This window comes from Mesoplodon bidens (genome assembly GCF_964165515.1).
Source record: "Mesoplodon bidens genome assembly, chromosome: 1".
NCBI lineage: Eukaryota > Metazoa > Chordata > Mammalia > Artiodactyla > Ziphiidae > Mesoplodon > Mesoplodon bidens.
The window spans coordinates 198707386-198728098 of record NC_138176.1 but is presented as its reverse complement, the minus strand read 5'-3'; the positions used below and the strand labels follow the sequence as shown (position 1 = coordinate 198728098).

At 39.5% G+C, this 20713-nt stretch overlaps 1 protein-coding gene across 4 annotated transcripts in view; it reads right to left on the bottom strand.

The window, feature by feature from the left end:
* The window catches only part of RXFP1 (relaxin family peptide receptor 1), a gene marked incomplete at both ends in the record, with an annotated part of 108676 nt that overhangs the window by 23655 nt on the left and 64308 nt on the right, over positions 1-20713 (bottom strand). For all 4 annotated transcript variants that reach the window (XM_081241881.1, XM_081241882.1, XM_081241884.1 and 1 more), the window contains 4 exons: positions 6732-6806; positions 7396-7467; positions 7557-7628; positions 19311-19382. In XM_081241881.1, coding sequence (XP_081098007.1) covers positions 6732-6806; positions 7396-7467; positions 7557-7628; positions 19311-19382 — 291 coding nt within the window. The remainder of the gene's footprint in view (positions 1-6731; positions 6807-7395; positions 7468-7556; positions 7629-19310; positions 19383-20713) is intronic.

Here is a 20713-nt window from a genome sequence, read left to right as displayed (position 1 = left end):
TTTTGATTAAATTGTTAAATTCAATGTTGAGTTTATTTTAATCTTTATTTGTGAATTTGCTTTGGCTTTCTTCCTAAAATTAGAGGTTTTAGTTCTTGATATGCAGGGGTATGGCATACAAATCTGTTCCTTGTGCCAGGGCTCCAAGTTCTAATGGACCTGAGGGGGTGTTTTGCTTACTTAATGCCTGGATCACTTTTCCAACTTAATGATCCTCTGAATCTAACCACTTTATGTTTCCCTCTATACATGGCAGAACTGGCTGAAAATGAAAATTTGGTTCTTGGATCTGAAGAACAACAATAACAGAAAATAAAAACACCAAGAATCTTGCCCTCTCAATTCCCTCTCTCATCCCCTAGGGGCTCACAGAGAAAATTGAGGTGATGAAGGAGGGCAAAGCCTTTGTCTTTCTGCCCGACATCCATGATTTACCTGTATGTGCACCTGGTCTCCTACACCCAGGATGTGATGACCCTCCTTCTGCTTTAGGCTAATCCCGCGTTTTCTGAGTTTTGTTTGTGAACGTGTATGTCCTAATATACATGGTCAATTCTGGTGAATGTTTTTTGGGCGTTCTTCACTTTCAGTTTATATCTATTAAGATTAAGCACAGGTACATAGAACAGAGACCCAACTATAACAGCATAACTACACAAGGATTTAACAAAAAAAAAAAATCTAGGGTTAGGTAGTCCAGGGCTAGTCTGGTAATTTTACCAAGTTGTTAGAAACCTAAGGTCTTTCATATTCACTGTCCGGAGGTCCTTGTCTTTGTGTTCCAAGATGTTGCTAAAGCTTGAGCCATCATATCCGTCTTTTCTGGATAAGGAAAGAAAGGGAGGGTGTGCCTGTTTCTCTTTAAGGAGGTTGCCCAGAAGTTCCACACTATACGTCTTCCTCCTCATTAGTTAGGGCTCGGCCACGTGGCTCTGCCTAGACGTGGGGAAGTCTGGGAATGTAGTATTTTAGCTGGGCACTTTGCCGCCCCAAATAAATCTGTTCTGTTATCAAGAAGGGACTTTGCACTTTGATATGTACCAGTTAGGGCTAATTCGTTAACTATGTTATTTAGTTCCCCATATCCTTTTCCTGGTTTTCCTTGATCTTTCATGGACTGAAAGAGGTAGATTATTATTTCTTACCGCTTATGTATGTCTATTTTTCTTTTGTTTTGGTTGTTATATGAATCTATTTGGTGCATATATATACTCCTAATATAACATCTTATATTGGAAATTGCACACTATAGCATTTAAATGTCCTTCTTTGTACTGCTTAATGCAAATTGGCCAAACTTCTACCTACTTAGATAAAAAATGATGCCTGCTTTCTTTGGTTTGCATTTACATGGCATACTTTTGAGGAGTCTTCTATTTTTAATCTTTCTTAATCACTTAGTTACAGATGGATTTTTTGTACATAGTACTGAGTTAGGTTTTGCTCTGTGATCCAACTTGAAAATCTGTTTTTCTTTTTAGTAGGTAATTTTAGTCCACTTATGTTTTTCGATCTGACTACTGTATCTTAACTTAGTCTGCTATTTAAAAATATTATTATATGGTTTTATAGATTAAAAAATCTTTCAACAAATGGCTTAAAAATTTTATTTCTTCTGACATTGAAAAAGGTTTGTATATTCTATTGGTAACCTTTATAATTATAACTTTACCCAATACACTATATCTTCTCTTTCTTAGAGAATAACAATAGCACTTATCAATTTCCTATTATAAGAAATGATGAAATTAGTATATATTGTCTTCCTGCCTTTTCTTTTATCTCTCTCACCATAGGATTTTGATCAATTATATGTTATTTATTAATATTCACCTTAGGAATATCAAATATCCACATATTGGTAGATTTCTTAGTTTTAAATGACATCTCTTGACGCCAGGCTATTTTTCTTTATAGTTTTATGGTTTCACTTTATTCCTTTGAAACTGCTTACTCACTTAAGATTATTGTGGCTCTTGCCAAATTGAGCCCTGTATCATTCTGTGATATTTCTCTTTATCCCTGGTGATAGTCTTTGTTCAGAAGGCTATTTTTTTCCAATGTTAACACAGCCCCTCCATCTTTTAAAAAAAATTAGTGCTGCATTTCTTATCTTCGTTTTACAGCTTGAATATCTCTGTTTTCTCTGGTTGCCTCAAGCTTTTTGCTTTGCTTTTCTTTATCTTTGGTTTTCAGCAGTTTGACTATGATTTGTCCAGTTTTTTTTTTTTTTCTTTTCTACTTCTGCTTGTTTTCTTTTCTGAGGTTCTTAGATATTTTTTGGTTTGTTGTATTACATCATTTTAGAAAATTCTTGGTCATTATCTCTTCAGATATTTCTTTGAAAAACGAGCAGGACCCTATGTCCCCCACCTCTTGTTTGTAGAAGAGCTTTAGCCTCCTAGGCCTTCCCTGAGTTCCAAAGAGCAGATTTAATCAGAGAAGTGAGAAAATGGTGAAACAAAGGAAAATAGTCAAGCAAGACAAAATAGTAATAGTTTAGTCATAAAACAAATTCAGGGTCCTTTAGTTCCTCCTCAAGGGCAACAGATAATACCCTGAGCCATATCCTTGAGTTGTTTTGCAGACACTAAAACCCTCACCAGGTGGAGGAAGTTAATAGCATGCTGATCACCAGCATGTAGACCCCAGGCTTGTTGGAACCAGAAGGTTGATGATTGAGATTCCCATAACATCACCCTGTTACCTCACCACCAACCAGTCAGAGAATTGTGCACGAGCTGATCACACACCCTGCAGTCCCCTCCCTCACACTGCCTTTAAAAACCCTTCCCTGAAAACCATCAGGGAATTTGGGTCTTTTGAGCATGGGCTGTCCATTCTCCTTGCTTGGCACCTGAAATATATGCTGTACTTTCCTTCACCACAATCTGGTGCCAGTAGATTGGCTTTGCTGTGTGTCTGGTGAGCAGACTCAAGTTTTTTTGGTAACATCTTCTGTCCTGTTGTCCTTCTCTTCTTTTTCTGTGACCACTTTAACGCATTTTGAGACACTTTTATATTATCCTGTAACTTTTGGATTCTCTGTTCTATCTTTATTTTATGCTCCATTCTCATTTTGATTCAAATGAAAGCTTTCTATTGACCTATCTTCAAGGTCATTGATTCTTTTGTTAGCTGTGTTCAGCCTGTTGAAGTAATTCTCTGATTCTCTTTAAAGCTTCCATCTGTTTGCAGACATTTTCCATGTGTGCATGTTTTGCTCACCTTTCCCACTATATCATTTAACTGATTAATCATAAGTATTTTACTTTCCTTGTTTGGTAGTTGTAACATCTGAGTTATCTCTGGGCCTAGTTCTGTTGATTGTTTTATAATTTGACAAGGATTGTTTCTCTTGCTCTTTCTGGGATGGGGCTTTCTCAGCATTGTTGTCCCACATGCCCCAGAAGCCTTAACCCACTTTGCAACAGTGCAGTATCCTGGGCTGGAGAGGTTTATTTGCCCCTATTGCTGGAGTAGAGAGCTTTGGCTGATACTTCTCCTTTGGAAGCAGTGAATCTATGCACAGTCCCTGGCTGCAGGAAGATCTTCTGTCCCTCTCCCCATGGTGTAGAGTTTATGCTTCCTAAGAGGGAAGAGTCTAGGGGAGAAGGTGGGGTTTGTGCCTGCATGTCACCAAAGACTCTGTCTGGTTTCCTTAATTACTCCCAGCTTTCTCCATGAGCTGGTGGAGGCCAGAGAAAAAGAGGCTGTTAGGAATAGCTGACTCCCTTGAGTGTGTGATTCCCAGTATTCCAAAGGGTTACACTAGCCCACACTTAACCTTTACAGGTTTATTAAAATTTTAGCAGTTTTCTTTGTACCTGCTCTATGAGGGTCAACTCTTCACCTTGTGCTCTGCCAAAGGTGAAATATTGTATATGTCCCGTCTCTCTTGGTCACTCCTTAGAATTCAGTTTACCTGCTTGCCTTATGACTGACAGGCTGGAGAAAATTAAGACTGTGTAGATTGTAAAGTTCTTTCTCATTGGTAGAGTGGGAGCAATATTGTCTTGAGGCTGTCTACAGCTTCAGCACAGCATTGTTGGAATTGAATTGTCATATATAATAGGCATCCTTCAGTGACTTTTTCTTTATACTTCATATTATGATCTTGAAATTGTGCCATGTCGATTGAAGCAGGGCAGGTGCATTCATCTTTATTGCATCTGTGTGTGTATCCCACCTTATTTGTCCATCCTTTCCATGGCTTCCAGGACCTTGCTCCATAATGCATCCTCACTGTTTTTCATGTTTACAAATTCTTTACATTAGCTTCTTCTGCCTATATATAAACTTGCTTTGTCTCATCCCCAGATAAAAGTTTACTTTACCCTCTTGCTCTTTAGCTCATCTTTGGCTATTGCCCCATCTGTTCATATGCTTATTGATTAGTTATATTCCTTCCTTTTTGAATTTCACATCTTTTAGTGTGGTGTTTATAGTATTTTTTATTGCTTTGAAAGAACGATATTAAAGGTTTTAATCTGTCGTCTGTTGTATATCTTGCAAATATATTCTTCTGGGCTGTCATATCTCTTTTTGTTTTATTTGTATTTTTCTACTTAACCATAGTTAAACAAATGTTTGCCGACACATCCAACAGATTTTCTAGTTTATACTTTGTTAAATGAAAGTTCATGTGCAAGGTAAAGATATTGTAATTAATTTAAAAAAATGAATTCTTATAAAGCAAAAATTATTACTAGAATTAAAATTGGGACAACATTCACTCTCAGGGATGTATGTGGAGTGAGTTGTTTTGGATAGCTAAAATTTAAAGATTATAATTTTAGTAACAAAAATTTAAAAAGTCCACGTCTTTAGTTATAAATCCTAATCATTTTTTATTTTGATCTGAAATATACATTTGGCTACCTTTTTAAAAGCAAAGGAAAGATTTCTTATTGTATGGGCATAAAATCTCCCACATTTGCTTCTGGTCTCAATGCATGAATTTCTAATTTACTCATATAAATATTAATCAATTTTACTTCATTACTAAGTTTGGATCACTGTGCATGTAATAATCATTAATGAATTCTTTTGAGCCCAAATTTAATCACCACAAAGGATATTGCACTTAGTTTGCCCTTTCCTTGATGACTTAGTTCGTCATTACTGAGGATACTATACTGTCATATTAAGATGCCCTCTGGACTTACTAATGATTTGGGGGATGTTTCTCTTCCCCTAGATGGTTCCAAACTAGTGTGTTTTGAGTTACTCTGTCTGCTTTTTATCGCATGTCTTGCTCCTGCTTTATTATCAGGTTGCTAATTGTTACTTACTAAAATCAACGTTTCTAACTGCCCCTCCTACTTTCAAGTTGGCTCTTCTAGTCTGTTGTGAGCTTAGAACTCCAACGACCAAACTTTTGGGAATTCCCTACAAGTAAAAGACAGAGGGAATTTTCATATATAGAGTATATGCAGGTTATTGACTGAACATTTAAATAAATATTTTGGATTTATTTCTTCATTTTTGCCTGTATTTTAAATAGACACATTTACTGGGTAATTGAGTTCTGCATAGGTAGAGTGATGCTAATTACCACAAACAAAACTACTGTGTGAAAAACTCTGTAGAACATATTCTGTTGTGATGAGACTTCAAAAATAAAGTCTAAGTATCATATTCTTATTACACAGAATTTAGCAATGAAACTAAAGTGGCTTAGTCTCTCTGTACCAAATGAACAGGTGAACAGACTGACAGGGGGAAGGGGTGATGTTATATAGATATCATAACATCCCTTCTGTCTTCCTTCTTCCTGCCTCCAAAGTATGTTTTGTTTTTAGGAGATGTTTTATTTTGGTAAGAGTTTAGAGGAGTTAGTTTAGATAATAAGGATGTTTAATAAGAAAATCATGCTAAAAATATTAACAACTGCCATTTGAAAAAACCTGACATCCGAAATGAACTAGGCAAAACCAGAAAAGTTAGTTGTCTTCTGTAAGAACAGATAGAGAGAACCCTCCTACACTCTTGGTGGGAATGTAAATTGGTGAAGCCACTATGGAGAACAGTAGGGAGGTTCCTTAAAAATCTAAAAATAGAACTACCATATGATCTAGGAATCCCACTCCTGGGCATATATCTGGAGAAAACTCTAATTTGAAAATATACATGCACCCCAATGTTCATAGCAGCACTATTTACAATAGCAAAGAGATGGAAGCAACCTAAATATTCATCAACAGAGGAATGGATAAAGAAGATGTGGTACATATATACAATGGAATATTACTCAGTCATAAAAAGAATGAAATAATGCCATTTGCAGCAACATGGATGAACCTGGAGATTATCACACTAAGTGAAGTAAGTCAGAAAGCAACAAATACCATATGATATCACTTATATGTGGAATCTACAAAAACGATACAAATGAACTTATTTACAAAACAGAAAGAGACTCACAGACATAGAAAACAAACTATGGTTACCAAAGGGGAAAGGGGGGGAGGGATAAATTAAGAGTTTGGGATTGACATATACACACTACTATATATGAAATAGATAACTAATAAGAACCTACTGTATAGCACAGAGAACTCTACTCAATACTCTGTAATGACCCATATGGGAAAAGAATCTAAAAAGAGTGGATGTATGTATATGTATAAGTGAATCAGTTTGTTGTACACCTGAAGCTAACACAACAGTGTAAGTCAACTACTATATTTCAATAAACATTTTAAAGAAGAGGAGATATAGCAACTTACAGCCAGTGCAGCCTGGGCATGTGCTGACAAAGAGGTTTGTGAGGCAAGCGGGTAAGGACGTTGTTCATCAGTGCTCTGAAAAAGAGAAACAAAAAGGAGTCTCATTTTTCTGTTTCTTTTCTCAACTGAAGTTGAGAAAACGTGGTTTTATCATTATTCTTATGAAGCCGTGAACATCTACTAAGTTCGTTGTCTTCTCACTCAAATTTTTTTCTGTAAGTCTTGATATATTTAAGTGCTTGTTAGTAATAAAATTAGACAAACGGTAGCCATCATATGGAGGAAGCAGTAACATCAGCAACTGAAGAAAAGTCCTGTGCCCTTCAGTAGTGGATACTGAAAAGGAGGTGATTTTAAACAAACGTATTTTTCTTTACCAAGATTAATATAGGATAGTACTGGTGTGCTTAAGAATATTTCAATAAAACATGGCAGTGGGACTGTGTTCAGTTTTGATGGGCTGACATTCTAGAAAATGGAAGATCTTATAAAACTGTTACAACTACAAAATAGGCTCATAGGATATGACTAGGAGATGGTTTTTAGTTGAAAATTCCCTTTTAGCGTTTTAATTCCAAATGTCGTGCTGTTAAACCCAAAGCAGTCATTTTTATTCATGCCTTTTCCTTCAGTTGAAATATTTGCATAAATTTTTAGTACTTACAGGAGAATAAGAGAATTTAGTCCATAAAATGTTAGTGGGGAAATTCGACTGAGATGATTCTCTTCAATTATCCTGCCAGCCAGAAGAAAAAAATGGGTTCATTTACATATTTTTCGAACATAAAGACTAGTACTATAAAATGCCACATAAATTAAACATACAGCCACTCTAGTCTGTGGAGATCTTCAAAAACACCCGGCTTCAAGAAGGTTATTCTGTTATGACTGAGATACCTGAAAAAAGAGAAATAACTACAGTAAATTTGATACCTTCTTGATATCTTATAACAAGCAAAGGAAGAACAATAATTGTCCATCTTAAATTTTCTTATATGTTGTTCTCATCAGGCCATTTCCCTGCCTTCGGAGCCCTGAAAGTTCTTTATCACTTACCTTTTCACGTCTAGTTTTTTTCCCAATAATCAACCAACCATCAGCCAATCCCTCACTCACTCTGTCTATTCATTTATTCATCAAATTGTTTTGAGCCCCTAAGCTACGGCATTGTGCTAGGTGTGGAATCACTTTCTCTGAGGGGCTTTGCATCTAGTAGAAGACAGCATGCGAGCAGGTAGTTATTGCAGCAGCAGAGGGAAAAGAACAAGAAATACAGTTCCTCTGACTTTTCAGCGGAGGAGGTGCCAGCCTCTGCTGGGACTGGGGAAGCAGAGCTTGGAGGGGAGAGGGGACAGGGAGTGTTAAAGAAAGAGGTCTCTATTCCTGCCCTGCAAATAGGTTCATCTGTGCCATTTTTCTAGATGCCACATATATGCGTTTATACGATATTTGTTTTTCTCTTTCTGACTTACTTCACTCTGTATGACAGTCTCTAGGTCCATCCACGTCTCTGCAAATGGCACAATTTCGTTCCTTTTTATGGCTGAGTAATATTCCATTGTATATATGTGCCACATCTTATCTTATTTGCAAAGCATAAATAGAGACATGGACGTAGAGAATAAACGTATGGACACCAAGGGGGAAAGGAGGGCATGGGATGAACTGGGAGATTGGGATTGACATATATACATTATACTGTGTATAAAATAGATAACTAATGAGAACCTACTGTAGGGCACAGGGACCTCTACTCAGTGCTCTGTGGTGACCTAAATGGGAAGGAAATCCAAAAGAGAGGGGCTGTATGTATACGTATAGCTGATTCACTTTGCTATACAGCAGAAACTAAGACAACATTGTAAAGCAACTATATTCCAATGAACATTAATTACAAAAAAAGAAAAGAAAAAGAAAGGAGGCTCAGTTGAGAAGAGCCTTGGATGAGGTGTATCATTCACAAAGCAAAGCGTGGGTGGGAGTGATTCCAGGCAGAGGAAATGGCTTATGCAACGGTGAGAGGTGTGATGGTGACAAGGTGGGGGGTCACGGTGAAGAGGCTGTGAGGGGATGCGGGAGATGTCCCTGGAGGCAGGCATGGACCTGCTCTGGAGAAAAGACACTGAATTCCTTGCTGGAGAGTCAGACCCATTGTACTTTGACCCGACTTTACTTCTCACTCTTCTGCAGAGTGAACCAACTCTTCCTTCTGTTATACTGATCTCTTACGTGTTTATTTCTTTGTTTTCTTCCAAAAGCAAACAAAAGCTTTTTAACAACTTTCAAAATCACCTCCCTTCTTTTATAGAGGCCTTATTTATTTTTTAAAAAATTTATTTATTTTATTTATTTATTTTTGGCTGCTTTGGGTCTTCGTTGCTGCGTGCAGGTTTTCTCTAGTTGTGGTGAGCGCAGGCTACTCTTCGTTGCGGTGCACGGGCTTCTCATTGCAGTGGCTCCTCTTGTTGCGGAGCATGGGCTCTAGGCGTGCGGGTTTCAGTAGTTGTGGCTGGCAGGCTCAGTAGTTGTGGCACACGTGCTTAGTTGCTTTGCGGCATGTGGGATCTTCCTGGACCAGTGTTCGAACTCGTGTCCCCTGAATTGGCAGGCAGATTCTTAACTACTGCACCACCAGGGAAGCCCCGGCCTTAGAGTCTTTATGTGGCCTTTTTTCTTTTTTTTTCTGAAGAAAACTTTTGGACACAAACACAACCACACACAGCCCAACAGAAGCTGGTAAAGAAAGGGAAATATTTGGAAAACTCTAATTCCACTTAACTTTGTCCTTTTGGTTTGGTAAAGTGGAGGTGAGACTCTCAAAATACCTAAGGTTAACAATGGTAGCAAAAGTATTGGACTCAAATGTGTGCAAAATTCCTTTCCTTCTGTTTTGTCTTAAAATGGCAGAGAAATTGTCTTGCGTGTTTATTTTTGTCTCAGTTTCTCTAAAGCAGCAACTCACGGCTCTGAATCTGCTGTCAGACAGTTTGGTTCCTGGCTTTGCTACTTGTTAATAGTGTGACCTGAAACAAACAGCAACTTCAGAAATCCTCAGTTTCCCCAACTCTAAAACGGAAATAACACCAGTACCTAATTCACTGGGCTGTTGAACATTTGAGCCAGGCATGTCAGGAACACTTGGTGCATATTAGTAGAATGAGGTCTCTGTTCAACCTCCCACTTCAACTTCTTTCCTGTTCTTTTTCCTCATTGGCTATGATCCTCATGCAAGTATTTGTTCAAATTCCTCTTCCCCTGATACACGGACCACACTGATTTCTCTTTTTGCTACTCTGACAGATCTTAGAGCTGACATCCTGTAAAATCTGTCCTCCTAGGAATCTTCCCTTCCGCATCAGCTTTGACTTTTCTTGGGGGTAGCAAAGAATAAGGCCCCATATTAGAGCCACTTCCTTCCCTTGCAAGCCTGGAGCCCCAGTTGGGCACAGGAAGATGTTAAGAATCTCTTCAACACTTGCCCTGAACACCTCAGGGTTTCCCTTAAGAGCCACTAGAAATCCTCTAGAAAGGTACTTGATCCACCCCCCCATGCCCTGTGCTGTCTGATTTGCCCCATCCGCTTCATTTTTCAGAGTCATCCTTCACTTCTCTGGACCCAAAATAATCACTCCTTTTAGGGAATCATCTTAGCAGTTGTGGTCTGAACAATATAGGTTTAAGTCTTAGTTAAGTAAACTCCCTTGCCATTCTCTAGTTGCTGTGTGTACGTTGGCATTGTTTCCCCACCGTAGACTGTAAGCTTCCAGAGAGCGAGCGGGTGCCTCTCCCCGATGGAAGCACAGGGTTCTACCTGAAATACTGGGTCATAAGGAGCTGGAAGGCAGTAGGTCTGACTTGTCTTTCTATGACCCACACGGTGTCTCGCTGAAGACCTTGCACACTGTGAGGGGTAATGAGTGTCTATGGATGAATGAAGAGCAGTATCTGATGTTTACCCATGAAAGACAAGAACCGTGTGACATTTTAACAGCCAGACAATATTCTCGTGCCAGGAAAAAACCAAGGAGCAGATGGAAGACGCTTAAGTTTACTCTCCAGGCTGTACTGTCTTTCAAGAGCCTCCTGCACATCCATTGAACCTTAAACCAAGCAGATGTTGCTCAGCAAGTTTTGAATAGATTTGTGAGAGGCTGTAGAGAAAGGCAGGCAGAAGCATATGAGGAGGAGTCCAGTATTGACTTTGAGTAATTTGCTAAGACACGAAAGAGCAGTGAAGGGATAGACGCAGCTACAGGGGTTACTGTTAAGACTTTGGGTCCCCGGTGACCTTCTCTGCTAGTAAACGATTAGGTGGCCTTCTTGACTCAACCCCAAACTCTGATACAACCAGTGAGGAATCTGACCAGAAACAGTTTTTTGGGTTAAGGAGTAAAAACTGGGGTAGGATAGAAGGCAAGGGGCCAGAAGATGGCGGAAGAGTAAGACGCGGAGATCACCTTCCTCCCCACGGATACACCAGAAATACAGCTACACGTGGAACAACTCCCACAGAACACCTACTGAACGCTGGCAGAAGACCCCAGACCCCCCAAAAGGCAAGAAACTCCCCACATACCTGGGTAGGGAAAAGCGGAGAGATCCCCACACAGAGGATCGGTGCCGAGCGGCACTCACCAGCCCGAGAGGCTTGTCTGCTCGCCCGCCGGGGCGCGCAGCACTGGAAGCTGAGGCTCGGGCTTCGGTCAGAGCGCAGGGAGAGGACTGGGGCTGGCGGCGAGAACTCAGCCTGAAGGGGGCTAATGTGCCACAGCTAGCCGGCAGGGAGTCCGGGAAAACTCTGGAGCTGCCGAAGAGGCAAGAGACTTTTTCTTCCCTCTTGGTTTCCTGGTGCGCGAGGAGAGGGGATTAAGAGCGCTGCTTAAAGGGGCTCCACAGACGGGCGCGAGTCGCGACTGAAAGCGCGGAGCCCAGTGACGGGCGTGGGACACTGGGGCTGCTGCTGCCGCCGCCAAGAAGCCTGTGTGCGAGCGCAGGTCACTGTCCACACCACCCTTCCGGGAGCCTGTACAGCCCGCCACTGCCGGGGTCCCGGGATCCAGGGGCGGCTTCCCTGGGAGAACGCACGGCGCGCCTCGGGCTGGTGCAACGTCACGCCGACCTCTGCCGCTGCAGGCTCGCCCCGCATTCCGTGCCCATCCCTCGCGCCCGGCCTGAGTGAGCCAGAGTCCCCGAAGCGGCTGCTCCTTTAACCCTGTCCTGTCTGAGCGAAGAACAGACGCTCTCCGGCGACCTACACGCAGAGGCGGGGCCAAATCCAAAGCTGAGACCCAGGTGCTGTGAGAACAAAGAAGAGAAAGGGAAACCTCTCCCAGCAGCCTCAGAAGCAGCGGATTAAAGCTCCACAATCAACTTGATGTACCCTGCATCTGTGGAATACATGAATAGACAACACATCATCCCAAATTGAGGAGCCCGGAGTCAGTGCTGTGCCTCTGAGGTGGGAGAGCCAACTTCAGGACACTGGTCCACAAGAGACCTCCCAGCTCCACATAATATCAAACGGCGAAAATCTTCCAGAGATCTCCATCTCAACACCAGCACCCAGCTTCACTCAATGACCAGCAAGCTACAGTGCTGGACACCCTATGCCAAACAACTAGCAAGACAGGAACACAACGCCACCCATTAGCAGAGAGGTGGCCTAAAATCATAAAAAGTCTGCAGACACCCCAAAACACACCACCAGACGTGGACCTGCCCACCAGAAAGACAAGATCCAGCCTCATCCACCAGAACACAGGCACTAGTCCCCTCCACCAGGAAGCCTACACAACCCACTAAACCAACCTTAGCCACTGGGGACAGACACCAAAAACAACGGGAACTACGAACCTGCAGCCTGCAAAAAGGAGACCCCAAACACAGTAACATAAGCAAAATGAGAAGACAGAAAAACACACAGCAGGAGAAGGAGCAAGATAAAAACCCACCAGACCTAACAAATGAAGAGGTTATAGGCAGTCTACCTGAAAAAGAATTCAGAATAATGATGGTAAAGATGATCCAAGATTCTATTTCCCAGATCCAAAATCTTGGAAATAGAATAGACAAAATGCAAGAAACAGTTAACAAGGACCTAGAAGAACTAAAGATGAATCAAGCATCGATTAAAAACACAATACATGAAATAAAAAATACTCTAGATGGGATCAATAGCAGAATAACTGAGGCAGAAGAACGGATAAGTGAGGTGGAAGATAAAATAGTGGAAATAACTGCAGCAGAGCAAAATAAAGAAAAAAGAATGAAAAGAACAGAGGACAGTCTCAGAGACCTCTGGGACAACATTAAACGCACCAACACTTGAATTATAGGGGTTCCAGAAGAAGAAGAGAAAAAGAAAGGGACTGAGAAAATATTTGAAGAGATTATAGTTGAAAACTTCCCTAATATGGGAAAGGAAATAGTTAATCAAGTCCAGGAGGCACAGAGAGTCCCATACAGAATAAATCCAAGACACATATTAATCAAACTGTCAAAAATTAAACACAAAGAAATCATATTAAAAGCAGCAAGGCAAAAACAACAAATAACACACAAGGGAATCCCCATCAGGATAACAGCTGATCTCTCAGCAGAAACTCTACAAGCCAGAAGGGAGTGACAGGACATAATTAAAGTGATGAAGGAGAAAAACCTGCAACCAAGATTACTCTAACCAGCAAGGATCTCATTCAGATTTGATGGAGAAATTAAAACGTTTACAGACAAGCAAAAGCTGAGAGAGTTCAGCACCACCAAACCAGCTTTACAACAAATGCTAAAGGAACTTCTCTAGGCAAGAAACACAACAGAAGGAAAAGACCTACAATAACGAACCCAAAACAATTAAGAAAATGGGAATAGGAACATACATATCGATAATTACCTTAAATGTAAATGGACTAAATGCTCCCACCAAAAGACACAGATTGGCTGAATGGATACAAAAACAAGACCCATATATATGCTGTCTACAAGAGACCCACTTCAGACCTAGAGACACATACAGACTGAAAGTAAGGGGATGGAAAAAGATATTCCATGCAAATGGAAACCAAAAGAAAGCTGGAGTAGCAATTCTCATATCAGACAAAATAGACTTTAAAATAAAGACTACTAGAAGAGACAAAGAAGGACACTACATAATGATCAAGGGATCGATCCAAGAAGAAGATATAACAATTGTAAATATTTATGCACCCAACATAGGAGCACCTCAATACATAAGGCAAATACTAACAGCCATAAAAGGAGAAATCGACAGTAACACAATCATAGTAGGGGACTTTAACACCCCACTTTCACCAATGGACAGATCATCCAAAATGAAAATAAATAAGGAAACACAAGCTTTAAATGATACATTAAACAAGATGGACCTAATTGATATTTATAGGACATTCCATCCAAAAACAACAAAATACACATTTTTCTCAAGTGCTCATGGAACATTCTACAGGATAGATCATATCTTGGGCCACAAATCAAGCCTTGGTAAATTTAAGAAAATTGAAATTGTATCAAGTATGTTTTCCGACCACAATGCTATGAGACTAGATATCAATTACAGGAAAAGAGCTGTAAAAAATACAATGGAGGCTAAACAATACACTACTTAATAACGAAGTGATCACTGAAGAAATCAAGGAGGAAATTAAAAAATACCTAGAAACAAATTACAATGGAGACACGACGACCCAAAACCTATGGAATGCAGCAAAAGCAGTTCTAAGAGGGAAGTTTATAGCAATACAATCCCACCTTAAGAAACAGGAAACATCTCGAATAAACAACCTAACCTTGCACCTAAAGCAATTAGAGAAAGAAGAACAAAAACATCCCCAAGTTAGCAGAAGGAAAGAAATCATAAAAATCAGATCAGAAATAAATGAAAAAGAAATGAAGGAAACGATAGCAAAGATCAATAAAACTAAAAGCTGGTTCTTTGAGAAGATAAACAAAATTGATAAACCATTAGCCAGACTCATCAAGAAAAAAAGGGAGAAGACTCAAATCAATAGAATTAGAAATGAAAAAGGAGAAGTAACAACTGACACTGCAGAAATACAAAAGATCATGAGAGATTACTACAAGCAACTCTATGCCAATAAAATGGACAACCTGGAAGAAATGGACAAATTCTTAGAAATGCACAACCTGCCAAGACTGACTCAGGAAGAAATAGAAAATATGAACAGACCAATCACAAGCACTGAAATTGAAACTGTGATAAAAAATCTTCCAACAAACAAAAGCCCAGGACCAGATGGCTTCACAGGTGAATTCTATCAAGCATTTAGAGAAGAGCTAACACCTATCCTTCTCAAACTCTTCCAAAATATAGCAGAGGGAGGATCACTCCCAAACTCATTCTACGAGGCCACCATCACCTTGATACCAAAACCAGACAAGGATGTCACAAAGAAAGAAAACTACAGGCCAATATCACTGATGAACATAGATGCAAAAATCCTCAACAAAATACTAGCAAACAGAATCCAACAGCACATTAAAAGGATCATACACCATGATCAAGTGGGGTTTATTCCCGGAATGCAAGGATTCTTCAATATACGCAAATCAATCAACGTGATACACCATATTAACAAATTGAAGGAGAAAAACCATATGATCATCTCAATAGATGCAGAGAAAGCTTTCGACAAAATTCAACACCCATTTATGATAAAAACCCTGCAGAAAGTAGGCATAGAGGGAACTTTCCTCAACATACTAAAGGCCATATATGACAAACCCACAGCCAGCATCATCCTCAATGGTGAAAAACAGAAACCATTTCCACTAAGATCAGGAATAAGACAAGGTTGCCCACTCTCACCACTCTTATTCAACCTAGTTTTGGAAGTTTTAGCCACAGCAATCAGAGAAGAAAAGGAAATAAAAGGAATCCAAATTGGCAAAGAAGAAGTAAAGCTGTCACTGTTTGCAGATGACATGATACTATACATAGAGAATCCTAAAGATGCTACCAGAAAACTACTAGAGTTAATCAATGAATTTGGTAAAGTTGCAGGATACAAAATTAATGCACAGAAATCTCTGGCATTCCTATATACTAATGATGAAAAATCTGAAAGTGAAATCAAGGAAACACTCCCATTTACCATTGCAACAAAAAGAATAAAATATCTAGGAATAAACCTACCTAAGGAGACAAAAGACCTGTATGCAGAAAATTATAAGACACTGATGAAAGAAATTAAAGATGATACAAATAGATGGAGAGATGCACCATGTTCTTGGATTGGAAGAATCAACATTGTGAAAATGACTCTACTACCCAAAGCAATCTACAGATTCAATGCAATCCCTATCAAACTACCACTGGCATTTTTCACAGAACTAGAACAAAAAATTTCACAATTTGTATGGAAACACAAGAGACCCCGAATAGCCAAAGCAATCTTGAGAATGAAAAATGGAGCTGGAGGAATCAGGCTCCCTGACTTCAGACTATACTACAAAGCTACAGTAATCAAGACAGTATGGTACTGGCACAAAAACAGAAAGATAGATCAATGGAACAGGATAGAAAGCCCAGAGATAAACCCACGGACATATGGTCACCTTATCTTTGATAAAGGAGGCAGGAATGTACAGTGGAGAAAGGACAGTCTCTTCAATAAGTGGTGCTGGGAAAACTGGATAGGGACATGTAAAAGTATGAGATTAGATCTCTCCCTAACACCATACACAAAAATAAGCTCAAAATGGATTAAAGACCTAAATGTAAGGCCAGACACTATCAAACTCTTAGAGGAAAACATAGGCAGAACACTCTATGACATAAATCCCAGCAAGATCCTTTTTGACCCACCTCCTAGAGAAATGGAAATAAAGACAAAAATAAACACATGGGACCTAATGAAACTTCAAAGCTTTTGCACAGCAAAGGGAACCATAAACAAGACCAAAAGACAACCCTCAGAATGGGAGAAAATATTTGCAAATGAAGCAACTGACAAAGGATTAATCTCCAAAATTTATAAGCAGCTCATGCAGCTCAATAACAAAAAAACAAACAACCTAATCCAAAAATGGGCAGAAGACCTAAATAGACATTTCTCCACCGAAGATATACAGACTGCCAACAAACACATGAAAGGATGCTCAACATCTTTACTCATTAGAGAAATGCAAATCAAAACTACAATGAGATATCATCTCACACCAGTCAGAATGGCCATCATCAAAAAATCTAGAAACAATAAATGCTGGAGAGGGTGTGGAAAAAAGGGAACACTCTTGCACTGCTGGTGGGAATGTGAATTGGTACAGCCGCTATGGAGAACGGTATGGAGGTTCCTTAAAAAACTACAAATAGAACTACCATATGGCCCAGCAATCCCACTACTGGGCATATACCCTGAGAAGGCCATGATTCAAAAGGAGACATGTACCAAAATGTTCATAGCAGCCCTATTTACAATAGCCCAGAGATGGAAACAGCCTAGGTGTCCATCATCGGATGAATGGATAAAGAAGATGTGGCACATATATACAATGGAATATTACTCAGCCATAAAAAGAAATGAAATTGAGCTATTTGTAATGAGGTGGATGGACCTAGAGTCTGTCATACAGAGTGAAGTAAGTCAGAAAGAGAAAGACAAATACTGTATGCTAACACATATATATGGAATTTAAGAAAAAAAATGTCATGAAGAACATAGGGGTAAGACAGGAATACAGACACAGACCTACTAGAGAATGGACTTGAGGATATGGGGAGGGGGAAGGGTAAGCTGTGACAAAGTGAAAGAGCGGCATGGACATATATACACTACCAAACGTAAGGTAGATAGCTAGTGGGAAGCAGCTGCATAGCACAGGGAGATCAGCTTGGTGCTTTGTGACTGCCTGGAGGGGTGGGATAGGGAGGGTGGGAGGGAGACGCAAAAGGGAGGGGATATGGAAACATATGTATATGTATAACTGATTAAATGTTATAAAGCAAAAAAAAAAAATAAAGTGATTCATATCACTTACAAAAAAAAAAAAAAAAAAAAAAGAAGGCAAGGGGCCAGAAATAGAAATACAGGGAGTTGTTTATTAATGTGATTTTTTGGGTTATATTTCCATTCAATAACTTCTAGGTGGTAAGTTTCAGCTGCCTGGTAAAATGCAGCTGAAATGGAATGGAACTTTGAGAAAGACTATTTTAAAAAGCTTAGCTCTTAACCACAATGAGATACTACTTCACACCCATAGGGATGGCTGTTATCAAAAACAACCCAACACAAAACAACAACAAAAATCCCAGAAAATAGCAAGGGTTATTGAGGATGTGGAAGAATTGGAATGCTGTGCGTTGCTGATGAGAATGTAAAGTGGTGCAGATGCTGTGGAAAACAGTATGGTGGGTCCTCAGAAAATCAAATGTAGAACTGCCATATGACCCAGCAATTCCACTTCTGGGCGTACACCCAAAAGAATGGAAAGCAAAGACTCAAATATTTGTACACCAACGTTCATAGCAGCATTATTCACAATAGCCGAAAGGTGGAAACGACCTAAATGTCCATCCATCAAGGAATGAATATAGAAAATGTGGTGTATTTTATATATATATATATATATATATATATATATATATATATACACACACACACACACACACACACACACACAATGGACTATTATTCAGTCTTAAGAAGGAAGGAAATTCTAATATATGTTACAACATGCCTGAAACTTGAAGGTATTATGCTAAGTTTAAGACATGATGAAAAAGGTCTCACACTAAAGGGAAAATATTACCTGATTCCACTTCTGTGAGGTCCCCTAGAGTAGTCAGATTCATAGAGACAGAAAGTACCATGGTGGGTGCCAGGGGCTGGGAGGGGCCGTGGGGAGTTAGTGTGTTTAGTGGGTGTGGAGTCTTAGTTGGGAAGGTGAATAGTTCTGGAGATGGACAGTTGTACGACAGTGTGAATGTTCTGAACGCCACTGAACGAAACCCTTAAAAAGGATTAAAATGGCAAATTTGTTATATATGTTTTACCATAATTAAAAAAAAAGCTTTGTTCTTTTAAACTTATAATGCTTTATGTATTTGTAAAAGAATTAGTGGGAAAAGAGTAACTGGAGAAGCCTTTGGGTTTTTTCCTTCATAAATTTTAATCATCACTAGGCTTTCTCATGTTGATAAAGTTCATTCAATCCTCATTCCCGTCACCACGGCTAATGTATATTGAGTTCCTACTATGTGCCCGGTACAGTGTGCCCAACTCTTCCCACGGATTTTCTCATTCGTTCCTTACAACAATCCTGAGGTAGGTACTGTTGTAGTTTGCATTTTACGGTAGAGGGAGCTGATGCTTAGAAAGGAAACTAAGTTCTCAAGTTCATACACCCAGTGAGTAGTGAGGTCAGGACTGGGACTGCAGCCCGTGTGACTCAGGGTCCCATGCCCTTGGCCCCAATGCTGTGCTGCACCGTCCACTGTCTGCTCGTCCCGTGGTCACTGTCGTGGGCGGGAGGGACGTGTTGGGTGGGATGGGTCGGGCTGGCAGGCCACCACGGACGGGCAGACTAATTGGTGCTGGTACTTACAGTTTAGTAAGACTGTAGAGTCCTCGGAAAGCATAGACAGATACGGATCTAATCTTATTGTTTTGCAGGCACCTGTGAAAATGATTATTAAAAGGAAAACGTAAGGAAATGGAGTTTCAGTTTTGCAAGATGAAAAGAGTTCTGCGGATGGATGATGGTGATAGCCCTGCAAAGATGCGGGTGTATGTAAGGCCTCTGAACGTACACTAATGGTCAAGCCAGTACATTTTATGTTGTCCGTATTTTACCACAATATCTTGTGATAACCTATAATGGAAGAGAATGTCAAAAAAGAATACATATATTTATACATATATGTGTAACTGAATCACTGTGCTGTACACCTGAAATGAACACAACACTGTAAATCAACTATACTTCAATAAAAATTTAAAAAAAATGAAAGAGGAAATGTCAAAAAATTCTTAAAAATTAAAAAAGATAAACATAACAAAATAATTTAGCAGAGCTGGGTATCATGTCATTTTGTTTCTTGATTAAGTTCACATATGATTAGGATAGTTTTTATTTGGAACTTCCAGTTATAAAGGTAGACACATGAGAGCTAAAATTTAATGTTTGAATTTTTAGTGAGTGAAACTTCAGTTTTAGTGTATGGTAATGCACTCACTAATCAAACAAGCCTAGAAGCCTTTTAAAATTTTTAACACTTTTTGCTATAATTCTACAAACTTGACAGTATTCAACACAGTGTTGGCAAAACTACAAGGTTGTGACATTGTTAAGACCCCAAACCATATTCCATGTAAACCACAAACTGGCCAAGCAAGCCAACTTGAATTGTATTAATTTGACACCTAAGTTTCACTCCAAAAATGGTTTGAGGAAACTTACCAAGAATATATATGACAAAAGAGAAAAACAGAAATAGAAAGAATCAGGTCGACTGAGAAGATCGACAATATTCCAGAATGTAGAGGGTGAGACAAGTTTTAGGGGAAGCATACATTGGTATCTTATTTTTAGCCTGAAAGAGTCCCCAAACTTCCGAAACCAGAAGTATAATTTTTGCTAAAAGAAAATTTCCAGGAACAAGAAGTAAAAACAGTAACACTTGGTTTTCATATTAAAAAACAAACAACAAAAAAGGATCAGGTCTAGAAGAAGATAAATTAGCTTGGAAGGCCAAGGAAGTATGCTGGCTGTGGAGTTCACTGAGGTCATGATGGAGGTTGGACCTGGAGTTAACAGGAGGTCAAAGGAAACAGAACCTGGAGCACAAGCTGTTGCATCCCACACACCCTTTAAACTCTGCACATCTACGTACACTGGCCCCAGGTTGTGAACGAGGGCAAAAGTAAGGGCTTCAAGTCTTATTTCTTCTGCTGATGCAGGTCACCATTGTTCTTCAGGGTTTGCTGAGTTTATGTATAATTTTCACA